Genomic DNA, 27,942 nt, shown 5'->3' on the forward strand with positions numbered 1-27,942 from the left:
CGATGGCCTACTTCACTCACTGTGAAGTAGTGTAATGTATAAGATTCCCCCCCCCCCCTTGTCGCAGTTTACTTAGCTGAAAATAAACCTCTCTTAATTCAGGAAGCTTTGGAGAACCTGGCTTCCTGACCCACTGTTGAATTCCACATCGCAACTTCACCTTGTGATACTTAATTGCACTGTTACACTCTGCATCCAATTCCCGACTGGCCAACACACTGGTCATTGCAATTTCCCTTTTGCCTGTTGCACATGTTATTTCTGAACTTGTTTGTTCCTGGCCAACATCACATAAACATATTCATCTCACCAAATGTTTACATCCAAATATCATTGTACTAACATAGTCCAGTCAGCCTGGTTTCCTGCTATAACTCTTTCTACAACAACACACACACACCATCCCACTTGCCAGTCATATGCACATATATAGCTATCAAAATTCCTATATTTACCTCACTAACAGAAAATTTATATAACACTGGCACTGATTGAAGGTGTTCACAGTAAAATAAAGCCTGCACAGATAAGATTACACAAGATTAACCCTTTCAATACTAACCCGGCTGAAATCACTTCTGGCTCTGTTGTACAAATGTCTTGTTTACATAAGTTTTGAATTAGAATCTTCCACTAAACCTTAGTTACAATTTATGCTCCTAACACTAGCTTAATGATAACTAAGTTATTTTACTAAATTCTTTGTTATATTTAAAATTAATTGAAAGAAACACAGAGCATTTCAAAATAAATACGGTAATGAAAGGGTAAAACACAGGAAAGCTTGTTGACAACTTTTGCTAATGCTGGTTACCACTGACAACAGTACTACCGCACTTACTACTAGTAATGCCACTATTACTACTATCACTGTTACTATAGTTGTTAATATTGAGTAGGAAAAAATGAATGTAGAGCATTTTGTTTTTAGTAAAGGAATGAATACCACAACTTCAAATTTTTGTTCCGTGAAAACATCATGTATCATTTCAGCATTTTGTTATTTATGTAATTTGAACACTTATATAGCTGTTCTTTGTGAATACCTTATCAATGACAATTATAGAAATAATCGTTTGTAATACAGGTACAAGGTCTGAGACTTTGGAGAAAGGGGTTAATTGAATTAATCAAAAGATGAAGAGTTAACTGTGGGATTTGAATTCGGGACAAGGAGAGCTGAACAAATAATGATGATAATAATCCTTTCTACTATTGGCACAGGGGCTGAAATTTTGTGGGGAGGGAATGGTCAATTACATCAACCTCCGGGCTTAACTAGTACTTTATTGACCCTGAAAGGATGAAAGGCAAAGTTGACCTTGACAGCATTTGAACTCAAAACATAAAGATTTGGAAGAAATGCCATTAAGTATTTTGTCTGGTGTGCTAATGATTCTTCCTTAATAATAATAGTAATCCTTTCTTATAAAGGCAGTTTTGGGAGAACAGGCTAGTGAATTGCATAGACCCCAGTGCTCAACTGTTTCTATTTCAATGATCCTGAAAGGATGAAAGACGAAGTTGACCTTGGCAGAATTGGAACTCAGAACATAAAGTCAGAATAATTGCTACTAAGTATTTCATTTGGTGTGCTAATGGTTCTGCCAGCTTACAGCTTTAATAACAATAACAACAACAATAATAATAGTAATGATTTCAAAATTAGGCACAAGGCCAGCAGTTTCGGAGGTGGGAGTAAGTTGATTACATTGACCCCAGTGCTCAATTTGTACGTATTTTATTGACCCGGAAAGGATAAAAAACAAATTTGACTGTAGTGAAATTTTAGCTGAGTGCTAGAAATGCCACTGGGCACTAATGATTCTACCAGCTCACTGCTTTAATAATGATAATAATCCTTTCTACTTAAAGCCACAAGGCCTGAAATTTTGGGCCAGGGTTGATTACATCGACTCTGGTACTTGACTGGTACTTTGCCTTTTGTCCTTTCAGGGTCAATAAAATAAAGTCGACCTTGGGCAGAATTTGAACTCAGAATGTAAAGATGGATGAAATGTCAACTAAGCGCTTTGTCCAGCATGCTGACAATTATGCCAGCCCACCACCTTAATAATAATAATAATAATAGTAATAGTAACAACAACAACAATAATGATAATTTTTGATGCCCTTTGTATAAGTATTTGCTGATAAAAGTTTGACAGTTTTGAATGTTATGAAAAATTATGAATGAAAGAATTAAATATATATATTTATATAAATAAACATTTGTCTGATATTGTCAAAAGCAGTTTACTGAAAGCAACTGACTTTAGGTTTTTCCATCCAGATACAGTCCCATTTTCTTTATTTTATGCCTTAGTCTTTTGTTTACCTCATTCTCTCTATATATCTAGCTGTCTCACTCATATAAACTTTAAAATCTATTTGAAGGTGGAAGGCAATGAGATTTCAGCAATAGAGAACAAACATCAAGATAATGGCCAGAAGTTGGGAACAGAGAATGGCTTGGGAGAAGATGCTAGTAAACCTCAAGAAAAACATACAAACTGCGTGAGTTTGATAGTTAAAATTCCTATAACTAGGTTGTGCCACTCTTGTGTAATGATAAGATGTCTTTAGGTAGTTTTAAATCATTAGTATTCTGACCAAATTGGAGTGCTACAGTTGTACTGAAAATGAAAATGGTATGATTTGATGTCACTTTTTAAGGAGTGTTGTAATAAACAGAACATAATTTCCAATTATTTTTTATTAATGAAGAACGAAATGGTTGGATAATATCCATAGTTTCAGTTGGTTACACTTAAGGATGGTTGCTTTTGGTAGGACACTGTGGAGGAAGTGCCTGAGGACTCTTTCCCCACAACCCTGCCATGAATAGTGGGCACAGAAAACAGATGGATGTATGGTCGGGACTTCTATCAGATGCATTTCTGAAGGAATAAACCCCAAACAACTGAATTATAAGAAGAATTTTTGCTTATTTTGTGGGGGTTTTTTTTTTAGCATTAAAAGGAAATAATTTCATGAGACTCAAGAACATTGTGTCCTAGATATGTAATAATACAGGGCTGAGATGCTGTTAGAGAATACACTATGTGAATGATTCCCTATTTGTAGCATTTAGAATTTGTTTAGTTCCAGGTGAACCCTGATCAAGTGAAACTACAATCAAGGGTCTTTTTGTCATAACCAGCCTGCTTTTATTCAGACATGGTGCATCTAGGATGATGCTATTCAATATGTTCTTCCTTTTCTTTGAGATGTAATTTGAGGGAGATTTAGCTTCTGCTTATTGCAGATCAAGCAATCAAATATAAGCTTACAGCATTTAGTTATAGAAATGAAACTTACCCCTGTAAACTAACTTTCATCCTGTTAGCCATGGAGAATTGGCTGGTTGACATGTATAAACTGGGCTTTTGAGAAATATACTTGTACTCAACTATAACAAGCCGTAGTTTCTATATCATTATCATCATTATTTAATCCTTTTCTTAACAACTCGCCTGATATTGCCTCTGGTTGTATGTTACAAGCTTCTTGTTTTAAAGTGAGCTAAATTAAAGCCTTACTTTAAAATTTTACGTTAATTTATGTTTCAAACATCAGCTTAATAATGTCAAAGTTGTTTTAATTACCTTCTTCATTATTTTCAAAATTAATAGAAACAAAAAGCAGTCTATTTCAACGGAAATATGGTAACAAAAGGGTTGCTGTCTATATTCCATGTTGGCATGAGTTGGTCAGTTTAATAAGGTCCAATGGCCCCAAGGACTGCATCATACTCCAATGTCTGGTGTGCCATGGTTTTTACAGCTGAATGCCTTTTCTAATATCAGCTACTTTACAACATATGCAGCTGCTTTTCACAGACTGAATTCTAAGAAAGACTTCACAACTGGGTGGCACAAAATCAATCACATACTCACTTCAGAGTCATAGATATGTAAGAGTACATAGCCATTGCTCATTAACGCTGGCTGGTCTCATGCCACTGCTACTCAGGCATTATCATCTCCTCTTATCACTCACATTTTGTATACACAACCCTAGGCTGATACATTAATCAGTGTATCTATTCCTTCCCTCTTCAGGATATCACCCCTCTAGAATTTTCTCTCTCTCTCTTATTGACTTGCAACAGTGGAATGTTAATAGCATCACCCTCACCAGTTCTGGAGGGCCTGCAAAAGGCTATGGGCACAACCTTTTCCTCTAGACCAAACTAATGGGGAGAGAAAAAAAAATGGTACTTAAGTGTATATGTACCATTGTGTAAAGACATTCAGTCTGTTAATTAGGAAAATTGTAATGCCTAAATCTAAAATTGTTTGAAGGTATTTGTGGACAACAAAAATATTAGTTTTGTATTTTAATTATGAACAAGCATGAATAAATTATTTGTTTTTAATTAGTTTGGCAATAACATTTTCTTGAAGGAATATTTTTAGAAATGACAGTATGATTGGCACTCTGTTGGTTATGATGATGAGTGTCCCAATTGATCTGATTAAATGAACAGCCTGCTCATGAAATTAACATGCAAGTGGCTGAGTACTCCACAGACATGTACCCTTAACATAGTTCTGAGGGAGATTCAGAGTGACAGTGATAAAGCTGGCCCTTAGAATTACAAGTACAACTCCTTTTTGCCAGCTGAGTGGACTGGAACATCATGAAATAAAGAGTCTTGTTCAAGGACACAATGCACCACCAGGAATTGAATTCACAACCTTATGGTCATGAGCCAAATACTCTATCCACTAATCCACTTGCCTTCAAGGGATATAAAAAATATAAATGTTATAATAGTGGAACTCGAAGTAGATAAACTACAATTAATAGTTTTATCTTCTATCATTAAAATGATTTATTTAATTTCTCTTGAAGTTTCTAAAAAAATCTAAAATTTTTATAATGTAAACAACATACAATTCTCACTGGTATGAACAAAGTTTCTAAAATGAATAGAGAAAATTCCAAGGTTTGCTTCGGTATAATGGTAGCACTTCTGTCATGTACTCATAAGATATAAGTTCAAGTCCTACAAGTAGCCTTCAGTTTTTTTCTGTTAAAGGGTTTTTTGAATCTAGTATTCTACATGCTATTATTTATAAACTTTATCTACTTCAAGTTCTATCATTAAAATGATCTATTTCACTTTTGTGTATTTAAAAAAAATGTTTTCAATGTTGGCTGCCTGTTTGAACCTTCAGGAATTATAATCTTTTCTGTTGAATCTAATTGCTTAGATCTTCTAGAAACTGTTAAATTCCTTCTTTCTTGTTTAGAACTATTAGTTTAACTTAATTTCATTTTTAAAAATGAGGAAATATATTTACAAATTTTGTGAGGAAAAATTTTTTTTTAAGTCTCAAGAAAAGAAAAAAAAAAAAAAGATATAATGTTTGTAGCTGAAAGACCTATTGAAAAATGGATGAAAGAGTTGTTTAGCATCAGTGTACCCTAATCAAGTAGATCTGTCAATAAAATATTCCAGATGTGACCATTCCAATTTTTATTTACAGGCTATCTAGAGGTATGTTTTCTAGTATGTTCATTTTTTTAAGATGTTAGAATGTGATGTGAGATGGAATTTAGAGCTCCACTTGTCGGTTTCCTTGAATCTATTTTAAACATTCAACCCCTTAGCATCACATAATTCTCTCAAATGTAATGCTTATTCATTCACATTGTAACTTTGAGATTTTGATGAGGTAACTTGATTTTTAGAATAACATAGTAGGGTTGGTGTAAGAGGCTGAATATAAAACAGAATATTTTGGCCAGATATGGTTGGTTTAAATGCTAAATTAAATATCTTTATTGGCATTTAACCCTTTTGATACCAACCTGCATGAGACTGCCCCTGATTCTATGTTACAAACTTCTTATTTTAAAGTGATCTAAATTAAAACCTTCCAGTAAAATCTCATGTTAATTTATGTTCCAAGCATCAGCTTAATAATGACAGTTATTTTACCAAATTCTCCATTATCAAAATGTGTTTTAACAGGAACATGGTAACAAAACAATTAAAGCATGCAAACCCAACATGCAACTTCTTATCTTAAAGTGTATGTCTATTCATTTCTCTTTTTAGAAACTTTTCAATAATAAAGTGGAAAGTATAATAGATTTTTCCAATGAAGCAGCTTTGAAGATTATTGAGTTCTCCAAGAGAGTACCAGGATTCAAAGATTTAAACATCAAAGATCGTGTCACTCTTACCAAATCTGCTTGCCTAGAAATAATGGTAATTATTTTCATTGTTATTATTATTGTTTTTGTTGTTATTAAATTGGTATTTGCTTTGTGTCTAAAAAAAAGTTTCTCACTTTTTCTGTTGTCATTGTTTTTCTCTAAAAGGTATCCCATCATTTTATTCATTTTTTATTTTTGTTCATTTTGTTGAAAAACTAATATGTATTATTGGGGTACAGTATGCCTTTTGAGGAAGTGAACCAATAGGTTTAACAGAAGTTGTGCACAGTTTAAAGTCATTAGCTATGTGAGCCACAGATTAATGACCTGTGCATTCAACATTGTCAAAACCAATAGTTAACTGGCATTGAAAATATCTTACATGATTAAAAACAAATTTCAGCAACGGGATTAGCAAACTAGTTAGGTAGAAATTGAGATGGATCACTCTCTACAAATGGCAGGTGTTTTCTTTTGTCTCCAACCATTAACACATTGGGTCGTAGAATGAGCAGTGATTGCACGCCAAAAAGCCTGTCAGTCGCTTTTGCTGAACTGCTAAGTTACAGGGATTTAAACAAACCAACACCAGTTGTCAAGTGACAACACACACAAACCACAAACACACACACACACATGTATATGATGGGCTTCTTTCAGTGTCCATCTACCAAATCCACTCACAAGACTATAGTAGAAGTCAACCTAAGGTTATGGAAGAAAATACTCACCTAAAGTGCCACACAGTGGGACTGAACGTGGAACCATGTAGTTGGGAAGCAAGCTTCTTACCATACAGCCACGCCTGCAACTCATACAGACTTTTTCCCTATCATTTTGTTATTTTTGCTTATTTGTGCCAATGTGATTTTTAAATGAAGTTTGCATTTATTTTCCAGTATTTACGTATGTCACATCGATACGATGCGGACCGAGACGTGATAGCTTTTGAAGGCGATGATTATCTAACTAGAGAGGATTTCAATGAAATGGGGTTCAGTACAATCACTAATAGCATCTTCAAATTTGCTGCAGATTTTAAAGATTTAGGTCTTGATGACAGAGAGCTGGCCACATTGACATATGTGGTTTTGGTCAGTGGTGGTAAGTGCTCTTCTATTATGTGTCAGTTTCTTTCTCTCTCTCTCTCTCTCTCTTTCTCTCTCTCTCTCTCTCTCTTTCTCTCTCTGTCTCTCTCTCTCTCTCTCTCTCCATTTAGTTAAACAGTAGAACTACCTTAACTTGTACGAATATTGTACCTTTATGTGTGTGCCGGGGGTGGGGGCTGTTTATGTGGTGGAAAGTTGAAAGCTACTGGATATTGGCCAACGGAAGAGTTGTCTACACTTGTATATTATGTGAGTTCTTTTTTAAATGCTTTGTTAGAAAAGGAGCAAGCATTTCTATGATCCTTTTGAGGGTCTCTGAGATTGGTGAGAAAATAGGAAGTTTTCTTTAGACCAGAGGCTTGACTCAAATGAATAGACTTTGCTAAAGATATCCAAGGGCCAGGTGTTGGTGTTATACTGGGCAATGGATGAAATTCATATGATTAGTCTCTAGAGTGTTTATGTCACAGAATTCTGTTATATAGAAATATACTATTTCTCTGGTCTGTTTGGCTAGGAAAAGAAAATAGTGGTAGGATTAATTATTGTTATAAATATTCTTGGATAATCAGTGAAGCGTGAGAATGGTGACAGTTTGAGTGAGCAAGGGCCAGTCCAGATAATGATGCAAAGTGAATAATATTTGGGTTCTGTGGTAGAATCATGGCAGTTATCATCCTTGTAAACAGACTCAATTGTTCAAGAATTGTGTTGAGCTCTAAGGTTTGAGTTCAACACTAAAGTCAGTGAAACACATTTATTATACAGTGCTCCATCTACTTTGAGTGGTAAACTTTTCTAGCATATGGTGATTATTTACGTAGAAGTTGACAGGTTTATTGGTGCTTTTAACTGTTTTTTGGCCATGAACACAGCTCACTATCAGTGGGAGACAATTCTGGCCAGCAAACTGCATCCAACCAACTTGACTGCTTGTGATTCTCATTAACTAGTTAGTATACAACTTATATACAATATGTAATCTATTCTGGCCTTGAAGAATGATGACTAGTCAAATAGTGAGTGATGATTATGAAGATGGTGACAACAGCTGCAAACTGAATGCCTGTTGAGATTAACTTTACCTTATATTTCTACTGGTTTGGTAAAATATGCCAGGCATTTGTGTAGAGGTCCATTCAAGTGACAATATTTTTCTTTTATAAAGTTTTAGCAAAGTTAAAAAAAAAAATCCGCATTAAGATCGCCATTATTATCATTGTTATAAATTTGCTGATTAATTGACCCTTCTGGGGCCAATAAAATAAGTACCAGCTGAGCACTGGAGTTGATGTTATTGATGTGCTCCTTCCCCTGAAATTGCTGGCCTTGTGCCAAAATTTAAAATCATTATTATTCAGACAGTGATGTAGCAAAATTGTTAGACAAAATGCTTTGATTTAGTCACATTACATTATATTTTGAGTTAAAATCCTAACAAGGCTGACTTTCATCTGTCTAGGTATAATCTAAATAAGTACTAGTGATGTACTGGGAGTCACACTCCCATAAAACTTGTGGCCTTGTACCTATCTTAGAAAGTGTTAATACTGGTTTCAAATTTTTATACAATGCCAGTAAGTTTTGGGGGAGGTGATAAGTTGATTGCATTGACCCCAGTACTTGACTGGTACTTATTTTAACAACCCCAAAAGGATAAAAGATTAAGTCGACCTTGGTGGAATTTGAACTCAGAATGTAAAGGCAGATGAAATGCCTCTTAGCATTTCACCTGGTGGGCTTGCTAATGATTCTGCCAGCTCACTGCCCTAGAAATTATTTATATTAACATTTAAAAATTAGTAGCATGCTAAACCTTATAACATTTAGTTTTGGTTCCCCTGCATTTGGACTTCAAATTCTGCAAAGGTTGATTTTGCTTTTCACCCCTTCAAAGTTCGCCCTAGTGGAATTTGAACTGAAAGAATGTAAAGTAATGTAACTAAATACAACATGGCTCTTTGTTCACCACTCTACTGCTTTTAACCATTCAGTACTGATTATAGCTACTATTATTTATTTCTATAATTATATTTATAACTAATATTATTGTTGTCGTTTTAGATCGCTGTGATTTGAATGAACCAGAACGTGTAGAAGAGTTGCAAGGTCCATTGCTTGATTTGTTGAGGAAATATTCACGTTTAAATCATGAGCATGATCCTAATGTCTTTCCAAAAACCCTTTTGAAATTAACTTCACTTCGATCATTGAGTTTGCAGAGTAAGTTACTCTCTTTCTATATATCTTTTTTTATTTTTGTTGTTGTTTTTCTTTTTATACATATCTCTCCATTTTCGTGGCTTTGCAGCTTCTATTTTCACATTCAGTTATTTATTTATCCTCTTCTATAATCTTCCTCATCATTGGATTACTTCATGAATGAGTCCTTAAATTGAATATAAGAGTAATAATGATATATAATAAAGCTGCTGACTGTATTATGAGCAGTTCATAATTGTACTACTCTTTATGAACAACAAAATTTTCCTTCCAATTACAAAACTCTGAACTGAATGAACCAGAGCATTTTCCCCACATGAGACTATTTCCTTCAGAAAGCTGCTACTACTACCTAAACCTCTTCAGGCCATGTCCAACTGAAGCCCACCTAACAGATTGGCAAAATCCTACTAACCTACTGACTACAGCACAACCACTCATTCACACAGTGTTCTTTCTTTTCTCTCTCTCTTTTTCTCTGTCATCACTTCTACTTTAGACTCTGTTCCTTTGAACTAAGTATATACTCACTCAACCCTCTCCCTTCCTCCTGTCATCCCTGTTTAGACCCATGATCATTTTGATAGCCTTTCTAAGCTACCAGCTAAAGCAGTGTACTGGAGTTTATCATACACAACGACAGACATCGATTAGTATTTGTCTCCCCCACCCTGAAAGCGGGGCAACTGCCCAGTGATTTCATACTCTTTAGCATTCAAATTACTTTATCAAGTATAATGCTGACTTACTCATATTGTTTTGAGTTAATCATTCACTATAGGCGCAGGAGTGGCTGTGTGGTAAGTAGCTTGCTTACCAACCACATGGTTCCGGGTTCAGTTCCACTGTGTGGCACCGTGGGCAAGTGTCTTCCACTATAGCTTCGGGCTGACCAAAGCCTTGTGAGTGGATGTAGTAGATGGAAGCTGAAAGAAGCCCATCGTATATATGTATGCGTGTATATATGTTTGTGTCTGTGTTTGTCCCCCTAACATCGCTTGACAACTAATGCTGGTGTGTTTATGTCCCCGTAACATAGCAGTTCGGGAAAAAGAGACTGATATAATAAGTACTAGGCTTACAAAGAATAAGTCCTAAGGTCGATTTGCTTGACTAAAGGTGGTGCTCCAGCATGGCCGCAGTCAAATGACTGAAACAAGTAAAAGAGAGAGTAAAGAGTATCTCTTGGCTTTACGATCACTAACTATGGAGAGGATCTGTGGAAGAGGTAGACCTAGGAAGACATGGGACAAGATGGTGAAGCATGATCTCTGAAAGTGGGGCCTCATGGAGGCGATGTCAAATGATTGTAACCTTTGGCGATTTGCTGTGCTTGAGAAGGCTTGTCAAGCCAAGTGAAATCGTAGTTGTGGCCAGTGCTGGTGACATGATATGCCATCCATACCACTGACACATAAAAGGCACCCTCTACACTCTTGGAGTGGTTGGTGCTAGGAAGGGCATCTAACTATAAAACCCAAGCTAAATTAAGACTGGAACCTGGTGTAACTCTGGTTTACTAGTTCCAGTCAAGCTGTCTAACCCATGCCAGCATGGAAAGCAGGTGTTAAATTATGATGATGTGTAATTTTAGAATGATATTGTAGGATACATGTGAGAGGCCAGATCTGTCTGATCTGAACACAAGAAAGAGTATTTGGGTCAGATATGGCTGATTTAAATGCTAAAGGGTTAAGACACCATTGCTTAGATCCCATGTTAAGCACTTCATATCCCCTACCCACCACACACACATCTCTTTTTGTAGCAGACACTGATATTTTAGCTGAATATCAACCACATCAACATCAGCCATTTTTTGGTAGGTCTGCAATGGTTCTGATCGATAATGATTGGCTAAAATCCTCGACAGCATTGTTCCAGCATGGCCACAGTTCTGTAAATGACACCGGTAACAATTTGATATGTAAATGTGTTTGCTGCTGAAGGAATAAGTATGTTGAAATGGTGTGCTATATTGAGTATGTTCTGAGTTCAAATACCACCAGGGTCGACTTTGGTTTTCATCCTTTCAGGGTCGATGAAATAAGTACCAGTTGAGCACTGGGGTTGATTTAATCAACTTGGCACCTTCTCCAAAACTGCTGGCCTTGTGCCAAAATTTGAAGCCTATTGGGTTGGTGCATAATTATTGCGGCTTTTTTTTTCAATAAATTTTATTCAACAAAAGCAATAACAACATATAACAAAAACATCTTTAAATGATTATTCCAGATCATATTCACCATCTACTTCAATTACTGCTTCCCATTTGCTTGGCAGATGGTCAGACCGTCATTTAAAATTGTTTTTGTTAAATATTGTTATTGTTTTTGTTGAAAAAAAAACAAAACATGAATTATGCACCAACCCAATATTTTAGGAATAAAGACTGTGTTGAGACAAAGCAACAAATGTGTGTGTGTGTAGGTGCAAGCATGGCTCTGCAGTGGAGAAGTTTGCTTCTCAACCTCATGGATTCACATTTAGTCACACTACATGAGCAAGTGGGTTAGAGCATTGTAAAGAGAAATAAAAAACAAAAAAACAAAAGCTGTGAGTTGCATGAGGTAAACATGTACAAACATTGCTGTAACTATATATATGCATGCAGCTTACAGAATTTAGTTTCATTCTTACAATGTCGATTGTTCATATCTGTACGTAGTCATAAAGTGTTTTTTAAGTCTACTGCTTTTTACTTAACTCATTCAAAATTATGACCTTGTGCCAATATAAGAAACTAGTGTTAGTAACCCTTTGGCATTCAGATTATTCTGCCAAATGTAAAGCTTGTTTATTCACATTACTCAGGCTTTATCTTGTCGCTTTCAGATTTCAGTGACTTGACTGTTTATTTTCAGGATGTCATAGTTGGGTAGGTGTGATAGGCCAAATCTGACCAGTTTGAACATAAAACAGGACAATTATGTTGGTTGAATATGGCTGGTTAAATGCTAAAGGTCTAATGTTAGGCTTTGTCAAATCTACCCAGGACTGCATAGCAATAACTTCTCTTGTTGTTACTGCAAAAATGTTTACCAACATTTCTTATGGCTTTATGTTCTGAGTTCAAATGTTACCATGGTCAGCTTTGCCTGTCATCCTTTCAAAGGTCGATAATATAAGTATCTGTAATGTAATTGATTTACCCCTTCCCCTAAAATTGCTAGCTGTATGCCATAATTTGAAGCCATTATTATTACTGTTACAAAACTTGGCTTGCGAAGACTTGTTGGGGCAAGCGAAAACAAAATCGTGATGGTATGTGTAAAGACTTTTGAGCGAGATCGTTGCCAGTGCCGCTGGACTGGCTCTCGTGCAGGTGGCACATAAAATACACCATTTTGAGCATGGCCGTTGCCAGTACCACCTGACTGACCTTCGTGCCGGTGGCACGTAAAAGCACCCACTACACTCTCGGAGTGGTTGGCGTTAGAAAGGGCATCCAGCTGTAGAAACTTTGCCAAATCAGATTGGAGCTTGGTGTCGCCTCCTGGTCCACCAGTCCTCAGTCAAATCGTCCAACCCATGCTAGCATGGAAAGCAAACGTTAAACGATGATGATGGTGATGATGATGATTAGTAATTATAAATGTAAAAGGTTATTGATTTATAGATTCCTGATCTGACATACGCTTTTCTCTATTATATCTTATGTGCTTTTGTTTTCATTGCAGGTGCCATCCACATCTTAAACAATCAAAGTGTACACAACCTGAACTCACCTTTAATTGTGGAAATGCTTGACCGTGAAGAAAATATCAACTTGCCATCTTAGAAAGTTCACATGAAACCATGTTTCACCTTGTTGACAGAAAAGATAAACACCATACATGCATATCTATACTAACATATACACACATATATACATCTGTACATATATACATACATGCATAAATATACATATACAATACATATTTTTTCATAATAGTAGGTGTATGAAAGTTTGGTCCATGTCTGGATTTATAACATTCTATGGGCAAAAAGTTGTACTATTTTACATGTTTTGATTTTGTCCACTTTTGAAATTATTGCCCCCCCCCCCCCCCTCTGATTATTTTAGATTTGTGTTTCCTTTCCTCAGCCTCCGTTGGAGTATTTTGTTACTCCCTACACTTATTTGTGACATATTCAAATAATGAACAAAACAAGGCTTTACTTCAGAAAACCTTTGGCAATCTATATTATTAACAAGCACTGATTTATGTTACAATTAATTTTCAAAATAATCAAGAATTTAAAGGAGTTTAGTTAATTAATTGTAATATACTTATTGCTATTTTAAACTTATTCGATATTCCAAGCTAGTGTTTATTGGTATGTTAAGCAAGTGTCAGTATACTGTATCTTTTGATCTTGGTATAGTTACAAGACCGCCCTTAGTTCTATTTTATTCACTAAATATATATGTTAAAAAATTCATAGTAAAATATATTTTAATCAGGACACTAGGGCCAGGGGATTGGTGAAGTCATTAGAGCATTGGAAAAATACCTCATTGTATTCTGAGTTCAAATCCTGTCTAGATCAACTTTGCTTTTCATCTTCTTAGAGTTAATAGAATAAAGTACCAATCAATTTAGTCTCACACAAACATTTCATTAACTATCAAGCCTTGTGCCAATATTGAAAAATAATTATTTCATGAACACTAACACTGTATTCTACTTGGTAAAAGTTCAGTAATATTTTCATGAGGGCTACTGTTATAAATACACTAGTCCAAAGCCAGAAATAACAGCTAAATGTTCCTGAAATCAAACTTTGTCATCTTTAATAAAGAAAGCATATATTAGATATACCTTTAAAATACCAGGATGATGATAGGGTTAAATAAGTAATAAATAATACAATTATTCTACAACTAGATCTCTTTTGAAATTTTTGATTATTTTGAAAATGAATTGAAAGATCGTACCAGTGTGTTTTTGAGTTAGAAATATGGTTAGGAGAGTGTTAAACTTGAGTGTGATGTTTTATTTATTGGTATATTCAGTTAACTTAGAGAATAAGAGGTATTTATGTACTTGCTGGACATTTTGAATAATGAAATAATGGGATTTCAACTGAGATTTTAGTCTGAAAATCTTAGTACAAGTGTCTTTGGGCAAATCGGTATTGAAGACAGACAGACAGACAGACAGATAGATAGATAGGTATATTTATGTACTGAAAGAGAGAGAAGTTCTTGAGTGCATTCTGCACAATAAGGTCCATAGTGCAATGTTAGCTTCCATAAACTTCATACAATCTCATTCTCTCTCACTTGTAGAAATGAAGGCTAAAAAGGTGGCAAGCTGGCAGAATCATTAGCACGCAAGACAAAATGCTTAGTGGGATTTCATTCGTCTTTACACTCTAAATTTAAATTCTGCTACAGTCGACTTTGCCTTACATCCTTTCAGGGTTGATAAAATAAGTACTAGTCAAGTACTGGGGTCGATGTAATCGACCATTCCCCTCCCCTCAAAAACTACTGGCCTTCTGCCAAAATTTGAAACCATTATTATTAATCATCATTATTACGTGCGGGTGACACGTAAAAGCACCCACTACACTCTCTGAGTGGTTGGCGTTAGGAAGGGCATCCAGCTGTAGAAACTCTGCCAAATCAGACTGGAGCCTGGTGTTGCCATCCGGTTTCACCAGTCCTCAGTCAAATCGTCCAACCCATGCTAGCATGGAAAGCGGACGTTAAACGATGATGATGATAGTAGTAGTAGTGGTGGTGGTAGTGATATTATTTTCAAGGGTGTTGGCTTATCAGTAGTATTAAGTGTCTCAAGGAGAACTGGGTTAAAGATTTACATGGGTCAGGTTTACCTGCAAGCAGTTGATGAAATAAGAGTACTGGATTTGACCAATTCATTACATTTGACTTGCTTACAAAACTTGGTACAAAAGTAGGCGAAAGAAATAGTAATTATTATTGTAAAGCAGAACAATGGCACTTAATTATCTGTTTTTCTTTCAGTTCTACTTATCTTGCAAGATATTTTGTTGCATTGTTTGAACCTAAGAATAGAGAACCGCACTTAATGCAGAATCTAAGATTGTTTACCTTGCTGTGTTGCGTTATTAATTACGGTAAAACTTTCTATTGTTGCCAAGGTCAATTTGTAAGTATTTTGTTTGTCACCAACACTTGTAGAAGGGATGAATATCAGATTTCCATTTATTCTTTCCAGTATAATTTTGCTATTTATGTAAGAAATGCTGGCTGTATTATGGAAGCACGGACAATTATATCATTGGATAAAAGCATTCGAATTTGTAGATTATTTGATATAAACAAATTTATATTTGCATAATATATTGAGAAACAAAAAAAATAGATGACCACTTTGACCAACAGTTCTTAACTGTTGCTATGGTTTTTCCACATTTTCCTTAACTCATTCGCACCTGTTCTTGCCAAGTAGTGTCCCTGTAAGGACTGTTTTTAGTATTGGGACCAGCTCCATCGAAAATGCATTGATGCATGTGTCTGATATTATTTTTTGTACCCCTCTTTTGAATGTAAATCTGTGTTCGTTGTCCCTGTTTGATCAGCAATTACTCCAACAGTATTTGCTTACTCATGAGATATGCTGACCCTGTATCTCCACTCATTGGTGACTGTAGTAAGAGGATGACAAAACACATAAAGCTGTCTTCAATGTTGCCTACATAGTACAAACATTCCATAACTTTGTTTTTGGGTTTTGTTAGATTACCAGATGCTTTCTATTAATCTAGTGGCTTCAACCTGTTATACAATATTTGTAAGCAGGAGTTTCTATTAATTACTATTATGGTATTGGGGTCTTTTTTTTTTAATGGGATGTTGAGATGTCCACCCAAACATAGGGTACTAGGTGCTGTGTTTTTCCCCAATATTCTAACCCAGAACCTTTCTGATAAGGTTCCTTCTGTTGGGTACAGAGCCTTCAATGGTGTGTCTTTCATAATCACTTACATACTTATCAACGAAACCATGGCCAAGATGACAGCAACTGAAGAAAATCTAGCACAAAGGGAAATTTGATTCCACCCACTTCTCCCAAGAACACGTACACAAACACACTGATTAACAGACCCTTAAAACTACATATTGACAGATGCTCAAAGACATGCACACAGATTGATGCTATATGCCAAAAACATATCCGGTGGATTTCATGTTAAAAAAGAAGATATCAATTACAAAACATGTGATATTATTATATAGTATTGAAGGCAGTTTTCATGGTAGCGACAGCAGAGTAGTAGCCAGTGTTAGGGTCAACTTTGACTTCCATCTATCCAGGGATTAATAAGCAAAAATATACCAGTTATTTACTGTTGTTGGTTCTAGGAACACTCACCATGAACATTTTTGCCGTAGGAAAACTCACTGTATAGGAAATTTTGCCTTAAGATAATTTCGCCATATAGATAATTTCAATGACATGGCAGGCAACCTGATTTAGAGAAATTGCAGCTCTGAAAAAAAAAATTGCTTTTTATCTAAACTGTTTTTTGCTTTCTTTTTGTTCTTTGTAAATGTTATCATATTTATATTGTATTACTTTTTATTTAAGCAGATTTTTTTTTTTTTTTTGAAGCATTATCATCTTTTAGATTGCTTTCTTTTGCCCCCCATCCCCTGTAGCTTTACCATAGTAATATGATAGATAGGTTGGTTGAAACAATTATATCCCAAGAGAGCAATTCATCTTTTGTTTTTTTTTTGTTTTTTTTTTGGTGAAATTGTCTTGCAGCAAAATTTCCAATGCAGTGAACTTTCCTACGGCCAAAAATCCCGAGGTGAATTTCCTGTGGCAAACTTTCTGGATACGGTTGTTGTTGATTCAGTCAACTATATTGTCTTCCCTGCCAAAATTCTAGCCTTATTCCAATGTAGGACGAGAGTTTTACACAGTATTGTGGTGACCTTGTTAGAATTTTGATATAATACTCCTACTAAACTGTCATTAAGCTCTGTAAACTTGACTTTCTCCTTAAACTCTAGTTGATCAAGAATGTCGTTTATACGTTAAACTTAGCTTGCTCAAAAATGTTATTAATATCCTTAAATTTGACATGGTCAAGCTTTTCATTCACTCCTCAAACTCAACAGACTCTCAATCACATCATTTAGTATTTCACATACATTCAAAATTTGAACAACAATTCATCTACACAAGCCCCCCCCCCACCCCTTTCCCCCCTTTTTTCTTCTTCTTTTTTGACAGGCAGGGATTTTTTAAATACATTCCCATCAACTATTACATTGTCATCAGTTATCAGCACAGCCATCACTCTCTACTTTCATGTGTGCATGTGATTTCTGGAATCTGCTTCATCTAATAACATTTTCTCTTTTTTTTATTATTATTGTTTTTTCTATCTGAGAAGGTACAGGGGAATGGCTTTCATTTATCATTACCGTGTGTTTGGTAGTTTTTTTTTTCCTTTCTCTTCTTTCTTAATAACTAAAGAGGTTCTGCATTTGACCTGATTGTGGTGCCACCTGGAGTAAGTAGCTTGTAGTAGCTTTCTTTTCACCTATACTTTATGAGTGGGATATAGTAGAATAAATTGTAAAAGTCCATCATTCATATACACACAGACACATATAAGTTTTGTGGAACAACTAGGAGAAATAAAATCAGTACCAGTGGCATGTAAATAGCACCATTACCAGCATTGCCTTACTGGCACTTGGGCTGGTGGCACGTGAAAAAACATTCAAGCGAGGTTGTTGCCAGTACCACCCGACTAGCCCTTGTGCCGGTGGCACGTAAAAGCACCCACTACACTCTCGGAGTGGTTGGCATTAGGAAGGGCACCCAGCTGTAGAAACTCTGCCAAATCAGATGGGAGCCTGGTGCAGCCATCTGGTTCGCCAGTCCTCAGTCAAATCGTCCAACCCATGCTAGCATGGAAAGCAGACGATGATGATGATGATATATATATATATATATATATATATATATATTATTCAGCTGTAAAAGTGACTTGAGGGCCAAGAGTTTGTGCATTGCATTTAACAAAATATACATATACACAACTGTATGAATTTTTTTCCTCTTTTCTTTCATTCCTGTATCTGGTTTCTTTCTTACCTGTTTCTTTTGCTTTTTCATTATTTTCTTCCTCTTTAATACGTAATAAGATAGTCAGAGCTGGTGGTGATAGATGCCTGAGAACTAAGAAAAATACTTTAATTGGTCAAATTCAGCAAAATCATGGTGCACACAAGGCAGGAAATCATTTCAGAAATCTGTTTTAAAACCTATTCCTTTCCTTTCTCTCTCTCTTTCTCTCTCTCCTCACATGAAATGGAAATTATTAATTCTGCAATGGATGTTAATATGCATAATACAAAGTACCTCTTTCTGCTTGTACTGGATTTGAGCCATTCATCTTTCAATACTTTAGAGTTCTATCTAGAAAGTCAGCAACTCTAGGAATATTATCTGGGGGGACTAAGTTTAGATTAGTCAAAGAGGAACTTCATGTATGGATTTTAGTAAATCTCATTGAGGAGTCAATGGGAAGCATGTGGTGAAAGTGAATATGATCATAGTGATGGCACTAGGATGCTAATCATAGTGACGATGGTATGGGTAGTTAGATAGTGATGGTAGTAGTGGTAGGACATGATAGTAGATACAATGTTGAGGCTGGTGGTAGTAAAGGTGGATATGACAGTTGTGGTGGTAGGATGGTTATGATAGGAGTGGCAGCAAAGGCTGTTCTTATTGTAGTGATTGGGTTAGGGTTATTGCAGTAGTTTGATGATGTGAGGCAGGTTATAGGAATGTTGGTATTGTTAAGAGTAGTTGCTGTTGTTTTGGTGGTGGTGGTGATGATTGTTACTGTACTATCAATTGGTCGATGATGCAAGTTAATTATTCATACTTCAACTGTAGTATTGATATCCTCTTCAAAACAGAGAAGTTGTTAAGGCTGTTTCTATTGTTCACAGTAAACCAACACCTGGCATCATTGTTGTCACCCATCACACCACACCACACAGGGTGCCCTGTGTGGTTAAGCAACCTGTTAGAAAAAGATGCTATATTCTCCCAAATCACACCATACCTTTTAAGAAAGAAGAGCACATAGGATTGTATGATCATAGCTTGAACACCTTTGGTTATAAGTCTACTCAGGCAGGACTGACCAGGACCTACAACACTACACCACATCATCTTACATAGCATTGCATAACACTGCTCTGCACAACATTACACTATGTTACACATTACACATTACACTGCACTGTATGGTGTTTTCAGATTTTTTTTTTCAAACCTTTTTTGTCAACATTACTCAGCATTCTTTACTTATATTGCTTTTATTATTATATTTTTAATGTCAACTGTTTATTATAAATTGTCTTTTCAGTCACATGTACTTTTTAGAAGTATCTAATTATCGAAATACATTTGCATTGTATTATTATTTCTAGTAAGGTGGTGAGCTAGCAGAATCGTTAGCATGCTGAACAAAACACTCAGCAGCATTTCATCCGTTTTCATGTCCTGAGTTCAAATTCCATCGAGGCTGATTTTGCCTTTCATCCTTTCAGGGTTGATGAAATAAGTACCAGTTGAGCACTGGAGTTGATGTAATCAACTAGCCTCTCCCCCAAAATATCAGGCTTAGTGCCTATAGAAGAAAGGATTATTTTGATGATTATTATTATTATTGTTCAAATTCTGTCGAGGTCGACTTTACCTTTCATCCTTTCGGGATCGATAAATTAAGCCCTTGTGAAACACTGGGGTCAATGTAATTGACTGGTCCCCTCCTCCAAAATTTCAGGCCTTGTGCCTATAGTAGAAAAGATTATTATTATTATGATTATTATTATTATTATTATTAAAGTGCTGGGCTGGTGGTACCGGTAATGTATTGAACAAAAGGCATAGTCACATTTCTTTCAGCTCTTTATATTTGTTCAAATACCACTGAGGTAACTTTTGCCTGTTAATCTTTCAATATCACTAAAGACCAGTCAAGAACTGGGGTCAGTGTTATCAACTTGTCCCCTCCTGCTAAAATTGCTGGCTTTGTGCCAAATTTTGAAACCATTATTATCATTATTATTATTATTTCCATTGGTATTAATGTTATTATTTATTGGCATCCTCGGTGTACCATGTAAAGGATTTGGCTTCTGTTTCTAATCAAGGATATTTCATTTATGTTGCTAATGCCCACCAGGTGGAGAAAAAAACCAAAAAGCAAAGAAAAAAAGGCATAAAAGTGAAATCTATCTTATTTTGATGAATGTTAGAAACTATTATTATCTTAATGATACTTTTATTGATTACAATAATAATAATAATAATATGAAGTGGTATCAAAAGGTTCCCGGACTAGTTATGTTTTATTAAAATACAACTTATTTAACCTCAGTGTTAACAACATTTCCTTCGAAATAATCCCCTTGCACAGCAATACACTCGTCCCAGCAACCCTGCCACTTTTGGAATCTGTCGTGGAAGTTGTTTCTTGTAAGCAAGTTGAGGACTTTCTGTGATTCACTATAAATCTCGACAATGATGTTAAAATGGCGACCTTTGAGCTGCATTCTCATCTTGGGGGAAGAGCTGGAAGTTCACAGGTGTTAAATCTGGCAAACAGGGGAGAGGGTGCAGAAGTGAAACCATGTTTTTGGTGAGAAACTCAAAAGTAAAGAATCCAATTCTTTGACTTCCACAGATCCAGTCACTTTCACCGAATGTCCTCCTTCAAATGCTTCATGATGTCGCAGTAGAACTCTTGATTGATGGTCTGGCCCAATACCACATTTCCAGGGGTGATGCTTGTGGCAAGTATTCCAGATTACTCGTCATCTTCCAGGGATGTTCTGCATTTTGAAGTGCCCATGCTACTTGAAACATTGCATACAGCCCATTGCCTCATCGCCGTAAGCTTGCCAAAGTATGGTCAATGTCTCTAGCAGACTTCAAAAGTCTAATTCAAAATTTCACGTTGGGTCTTTGTTCATGTCCATGACAAAATTGCAGACCATAGCATATATGTGATCATAAATTTCACAACTTGTGAAGTAAACAGCAATGTCACTTGGCACATGGCCCCATGAAAATCACTGCTAGCTCTCTCTGTGCATGCAAGTGTGAATCTCCTAGAATAAGGTTTAAATTTGGCTTCATTTCCTACGTAAAATTCATTCACATCATGACAAACTTCCAATGCCTCTGATAATGTCTTGTGTGACACATACTTCTTCACTTCCCTCTTATAATATCATAGCTAAATTGCATCTAAGTAAAAAGAGTATTGTTTCTTTTTTAAGAGTATATCCTTAATAGTGGAGGCACATGGCTTAGTGGTTAGGATGTCAGCATCATGATCGTAAGATTGTGGTTTCAATTCCTGGACCGGGTGACGCGTTGTGTTCTTGAGTAAAACACTTCATTTCACATTGCCTCAGTCCACTCAGCTGGCAAAAATGAGCAATGCTGCGATGGACTGGCATCCCATCCAGCTGGAGAACACATGCACCATTTTATTTTATATTTTATCCTTAATAAGAAATTATTATTTTGTGCCAGTACTAGAAGTTATCATTATCATTATTAAGGTGGGTGAACTGGCAGAATTGTTAGCATGCTGGGCAAAATACTTACCAGTATTTTGCCTGTTGCTATGTTCAGAGTTCAAATTCTGTTGAGATCAACTTTACCATTCATCGTTTCAGGGTTGATCGTGAAACACTGGGGTTGATGTAATTGACTCATCCCCACCCCCAAAATTGGTGCCCTTGTGGCAAAATTTGAAACTATTATTATTACTCAATGAAATAGGTACCAGTTATGCACTGGGGTTGATGTAATTGACTAGCCCCCTCCCCCAAAGTTTCAGGCCTTGTGCCTACAGTAGAAAGGATTATTATTATTCAGATGGTGAGCTGGCAGAATTGTTTGCATACTGAGGAAAAATGCTTTGTGGTATTTCATGTCGCTATGTTCTGAGTTCAAATCTCATTGTGGTTGACTGAGCTTTTCATCCTTCTGAAATTAATAAAAGAAGTACTAGTTGAGCACTGTAGCTGATATAATCAACTTAGCCCTGCCCCGAAAAATGCTGGCCTTTCATCCAAAATTCGAAACCATTGTCATTATTATTATTACTATTATTATTATTATTATTATTATTATCATTATTATTATTAAAATATCCCCCGAGGTTTACTTTGCTTTTCTTCCTTTTAGGGTTAATGAAGTAAGTACCACTTGAGCATAAGGATCAATGTGATTGACTTGCCCCTAACCTCCAAATTTCAGGCCTTGAGCCAATATTAGAAAGAATTATTATTATTATTATTATTATTATTATTATTATTATTGCTCTTTTGGAAACTTCTCAGGAATCTGTATACACAGAAAAAAAGTTCCTTGACTTTTTATCATGTTTCTAATAATTGTTATTTAATTCTATTCATTATATGTTAAAATGCTGTGTTGAAACGTTTTTTAAATTCAACTCTAAAAGTTATGATGGCTGAAATGTTGCCACAACAATATGTCATTTATTAAAGAATTATATTATATGATGACTATGCCACAAATTATTTTTTAAAAACAAAAATGGATCGAATCCACAAAGCAAAGCGAAGATATGGAAAAACAAACAAAAAAACATTTTGGTAGTATGTGTTATTTGATATTTCCTTGGTTTGATATTTTATAATTCATTGGTCATTTTGGCTTTGATAACTTGTTCTAATAAACTTTTTTTTTTTTCTTTTTTTTTTTTTTGCCGTGTGTCCCATATTTAAGCTGGGTTCCTCTGTTTAGATATTGTTATAATAATATATTAAAGAGTGGATTGGCAAAAATGGTAGAGCAGTAGACAAAATGCCTTGTAGTATTTGCTTACACCACTTTGTGTGCGAGTTCAAATCACCCCACTGCCACTGAAGGAGACTTTAATCTTTCATCCTTCTGGAGTTAATAAAAAAAAAACGAACAAACTAATTAAGTATTTCGGGGTTACTATAATTGACTATCCCCTGCTCTCAAATTTGTAGGCTTGTGCCTGTCTTAGTTATCATCATTGTTAAGGTTCATTACCATCAGCAGCAGCAGTGTCATTACTGTTATTGTTATATGATATGGAGAACAGTGAAGTAGATTTCATGGTTTCATGTATACACATTTTCAGAGTTCAAATCCTTCCATGATTGATTGATTATGACTTTCAACCCCTCAAGTTCAACCCCTAAATTAATTAGCTGTAAGGTTACTTCAGCTGATTCAATGTCTTTTAGCTTTCTCATTACAAATTTAGCTTTTTTTTTTTTCCTTTCTACAAAAAAAAAAAAAAAAAAAAATTAATATTATTAGAGAGGGCAAGTAGATTGGTGCAATTGGTACAGTTGCAGATGGATTGCATTTTGTTATTTAGTTACATCCCATTACATTTTGGGGCCAGTAAAACCAAGTAATAGCCATGTACTGAGAATAATAAAACCAACTAACCTTTACTTTTTCCTAATTTCAAGTCTTGTACTGTTTATAAGAATCATTGATATTCTTGTTACCACATTTCTATTGAAGTGCTTTTGTTTTGATTAAGTATTTAGTAAAATAATTTTGTCATAATTAATCTGGGGGGTCTGGAACATGATAAATTAACATTTAACAACAAGTTTTGGTAGAAAGTTTTAATTTAAGTCATTTTAAAACAGGACATTTGTATCAGCCGGGGGTGGAGGAGTCAGTCTAGGGTGGGTTGGAATGAAAAAGGTTTTTATTAACAAATCCATCAAAGTGTTGGGAAAACGCTTTATTGTATTTCTTCCAGTTCTTTGCATTCAGATCAACTTTGCCTGTCCTTTCAGAATCAATAAAATAAATATCAGTCCCGTTCTAGGGTTGATGCTGTTGGCTTTGCTTTTCATCCTTTCAGGATTGATAAAATAAGTACCAGTTAAATCTATGTAATCAAACAGTCTCACTCACCCTAAAATTGCTGGCCTCGTGCCAAAATTTGAAGGAATTCTTATTATGGATTCCTAACAATGAAATGAAGTACTAGTGAAGTATGAGGATCACTAATTGACAATCTATTTCTCCTTTCCACTCTGTTGGCCTTGTACTTAAATTGTTATCATTCTGACAATTGGTGCTACACTGGATGACATGCCTTACACTATATTATCCTATTTCTTTTCCTTCTCATCTTTCAACCTTCTGAAGTTGATAAAGAAAGCAGCAGTAAATATCCTGGGATGTTTATTTAATTGTGTCCTGCTCAAAACTTGTAAAATTGTGCCAATGTTAAAACTTTATTATTAAGGTGGCAAGCTGGCAGAATTGTTAGCACACCAGACGAAATATTTAGCCATAGCTACTACATTCTGAGTTCAAATTCTGCCACTGTCAACTTTACCTTTCATCCTTCTGGGGTCGATAGATTAAGTACCAGTGAAATACTGGGGTTGATATAATCGACTTAACCCCTCCACCCAAATTTGAAGCCTTGTGCCTTCAGTAGAAAGGATTATTATTATTATTATTATTATTATTAAGGTGGTGAGCTGGCAGAATCATTAGTGTATGGGATGAAATGCTCAGCAGTATTTTCACCCATTGCCACGTTCTGAGTTCAAATTTTGCCTTTCATCCTTTCAGGGTCGATAAATTAAGTACCAGTGAAACACTGGGGTCGATGTAATCGACTAGTCCCCTCCCCTAAAATTTCAGGCCTTGTGCCTAGAGTAGAAAGTATCATTATTATTGTACTAGGGTAGTTCACTGGCAGAGCCATTAGAGTGCCAAACAAAATGAGTTGTGGAATTTAATTGCATTCTGTGTTCAAATATCTATGATGTTAAGTTTATCTTTCATCCTTCTAGGGTTGAAATATCGTGTACTTGTTGAGTATTGAGTTATGGGGCAATTAAATTGACTGCACTCCTTCAATATGTTAGCATCTGTGCCACCCCCAAATTTCTGGCCCCATGTTTATGATATTTGTTCTGGCTGTTTACATTCTAAGTTCAAATCCCTCCAGGTACAATTTTGCCTGTTATTCTTTTGAGGCTGAATAAAATCATGTACCAGTGAAGTACTGGTGTTGATGCCTAAAAATTGCTGGCTTTGTGCGACAATTTTGAAACAATTATTATTGTTACTATTTGATATAATGTTGATATTGCTTTGGTACCACTGCCTTTTTCTTTATTTTTATACAAGATTATAACCAATTATTAAAGTTTGTTATAATAGATTGCATCAGAAGAGTGACGATGCTGCTGTTGATGATTAATAGAAGGATTAAATTAAACCATCTTGGTTTAAAAACTTGCATAATTTCTTTGTATTAGAAGCAGAAATTTTTCCTACTACATTTCGTGAAAACCTTCTCCATTGCTGGAAGAACCATTTTTATATGATGATTATAACATAATTTTTTATAAACTCTAGGGAAGAGACAAGGTCATTGATATTTATTATCTCATCTCAAAAATGTCTGTTTTTTTTTTTTGCTCTTTCCTTTTTTTACCTCCCTTCCACTTACAGTTTTGCTCTTAATACTTGTTTCACTTCTGTCATCTGCTTTAATTTATAACTGAAGTGGGTTTTATTTTTTGGGGTTATATTTTTAAAAAACCGTATCGATCTGTGTTGTTGGTGCTAATGTTGTTTCAACAGAAATGTTTTCATCCCCAGGCAGTATTGTGAAATTCTGCTCAGTGAATGCTTCTGTGCTCCCTTTTTTTTTTCTTTCTTTTTTTGTTTGTTTGTTAAGAACTACCTGTCCATTCCCTGCATTACTGTTCTATGTATCATCACCACAGTAGCACTATTTTCCTTCTTTGTTCAGAGTTGATTTAAGCATTCCTGTGATAACTCTTACCTAAGTCATACGCTCGTTCAAGAGTTTTCTCCCCTGATCACTCCTCCTTACAAAAAATCTGAAAATTTTATTCATTATGGTGCTTCTATACATAAATATATATCGAGGACTCATCTTAACTCGTTCTCCCCAACTTCTACGTTCTCGGTGTAAAATTTCAGGTGCAACAATATTGTGATAACATATTGATAATCTACCTCTAACAAATGAGTAAATTTTGAGCACGCAGGGTGTTGTGTTCTGTGGAATTGTTTCAAAATGTTTCATGTGTGAGAATTGTCTTCAAATAATGCAGTGTGTGTGTGTGATGTGTGATATATGTGTGTTGTTAATCATCTTTTACTACCTTATTGTCATACTAACGTCAAAGCAGGAATTACTTTGAAATTCTTGAATGCATTAGTCTTCATGTAAAAAGAATTTCAAATTATTCCTGCTTGTTCAGATCTTCAGCTGCTGTCTCACCAAATATTTAAGAATTGGTGCCATATTTAAGATCCAAAATCTTTTAAATGACTTCGATTTAAAGGTTACCGGGAATAATTATTAAGTGTTTGGAATTTTAAAAAATTAATAAAATGAAATTAATAAAATCGTTTTTTTTTTTTATAATTAGTATTTTAATTATATTTTAATCATTATTGTTAATTATCAACTTGAATATTTAAAACAAATGTTAAATTCTTTCGTCTAAGTGTGGCTTTATTAAATTATATAAAGTTAATTTTGAGCTCTGATGTTACTTTTAAAAGTATTGCATAATAATAAACAATGAAATTTATGTAAGTGTAGTTGAAAAATAATTCATTTTGGGTATTGTTTGACTTTAAAGTCTTTTTGAATAGATTACAGTTTAGTTTCACTTTGAGTGAAACTGCTTTTAAACTAAATTCGTTTTAATCAAATGAAACAAAAGCCAGTTAATTTATTTTTCTCAAATTTTTCTTGTCCTTTTTCTGGTGTTTTTTTTCTTCACTTTATATATTTTTTTCATGATTGCATAAGCTGTTGTTGTTGTTAATTATTATTAGGATGGTAGATATTGGCAGAATCATTAGAGAGCCAGATAAAATGCCTTACAGTATTTCTTCTTGTTCTTTGCATTCTGAGTTCAAATCCTGCCTAGGTTAACTTTACTTTTCATCCTCTCTGGGGTTGGTAAAATAAAGTACCTGTTAAGTACTGGGGTTTTTGTATAATCAACTACCCCTCTCTCAAAATTGCCTCTAAATTAGACAATATTATTATTATTATTATTATTATTATTATGATTATTAAACAATGATTTGGTTGCTTTACAAAATGAAATGATAATGAAAAACAAAAGATTTCCAAAGTGACCTTCCAATTCACTAGTTGTGCATATTCGTTGAGTAGTTTGTATGATTTCATCTTCACTGACTTCATTGTGTCAAGTGAGACCTTCAAGAAGGGTCTTTCCTGCATGTTTACAGCAAAGTGAATGCCTGGTCCCATTTTAATAAACTTTGCCAAGGAATTGTCTGTTTTGTGATTGATGTTATCAAATTAAAATTTTGTTTTGAAAAAAAAAAAAGAAAGCTTA

General features: G+C 35.0%; 1 protein-coding gene across 17 annotated transcripts in view; it reads left to right on the forward strand.

The window, feature by feature from the left end:
* LOC106877252 (uncharacterized) overlaps window positions 1-27,942 on the forward strand; it is a 163,959-nt gene extending 136,017 nt beyond the window's left edge. For 16 of the 17 annotated variants that reach the window (XM_089356492.1, XM_089356494.1, XM_089356486.1 and 13 more), the window contains 5 exons: window positions 2,398-2,517; window positions 6,074-6,226; window positions 7,074-7,278; window positions 9,348-9,506; window positions 13,187-27,942. In XM_089356492.1, the coding sequence (XP_089212618.1) occupies window positions 2,398-2,517; window positions 6,074-6,226; window positions 7,074-7,278; window positions 9,348-9,506; window positions 13,187-13,287 (738 nt within the window). In that variant the 3' untranslated portion in view covers window positions 13,288-27,942. The remainder of the gene's footprint in view (window positions 1-2,397; window positions 2,518-6,073; window positions 6,227-7,073; window positions 7,279-9,347; window positions 9,507-13,186) is intronic. The other variant, XM_089356502.1, reaches the window with a different exon arrangement.

The sequence above is a fragment of the Octopus bimaculoides genome, chromosome 8 (assembly GCF_046866305.1).
Source record: "Octopus bimaculoides isolate indiv1 chromosome 8, ASM4686630v1, whole genome shotgun sequence".
In the NCBI taxonomy this organism is placed as follows: domain Eukaryota; kingdom Metazoa; phylum Mollusca; class Cephalopoda; order Octopoda; family Octopodidae; genus Octopus; species Octopus bimaculoides.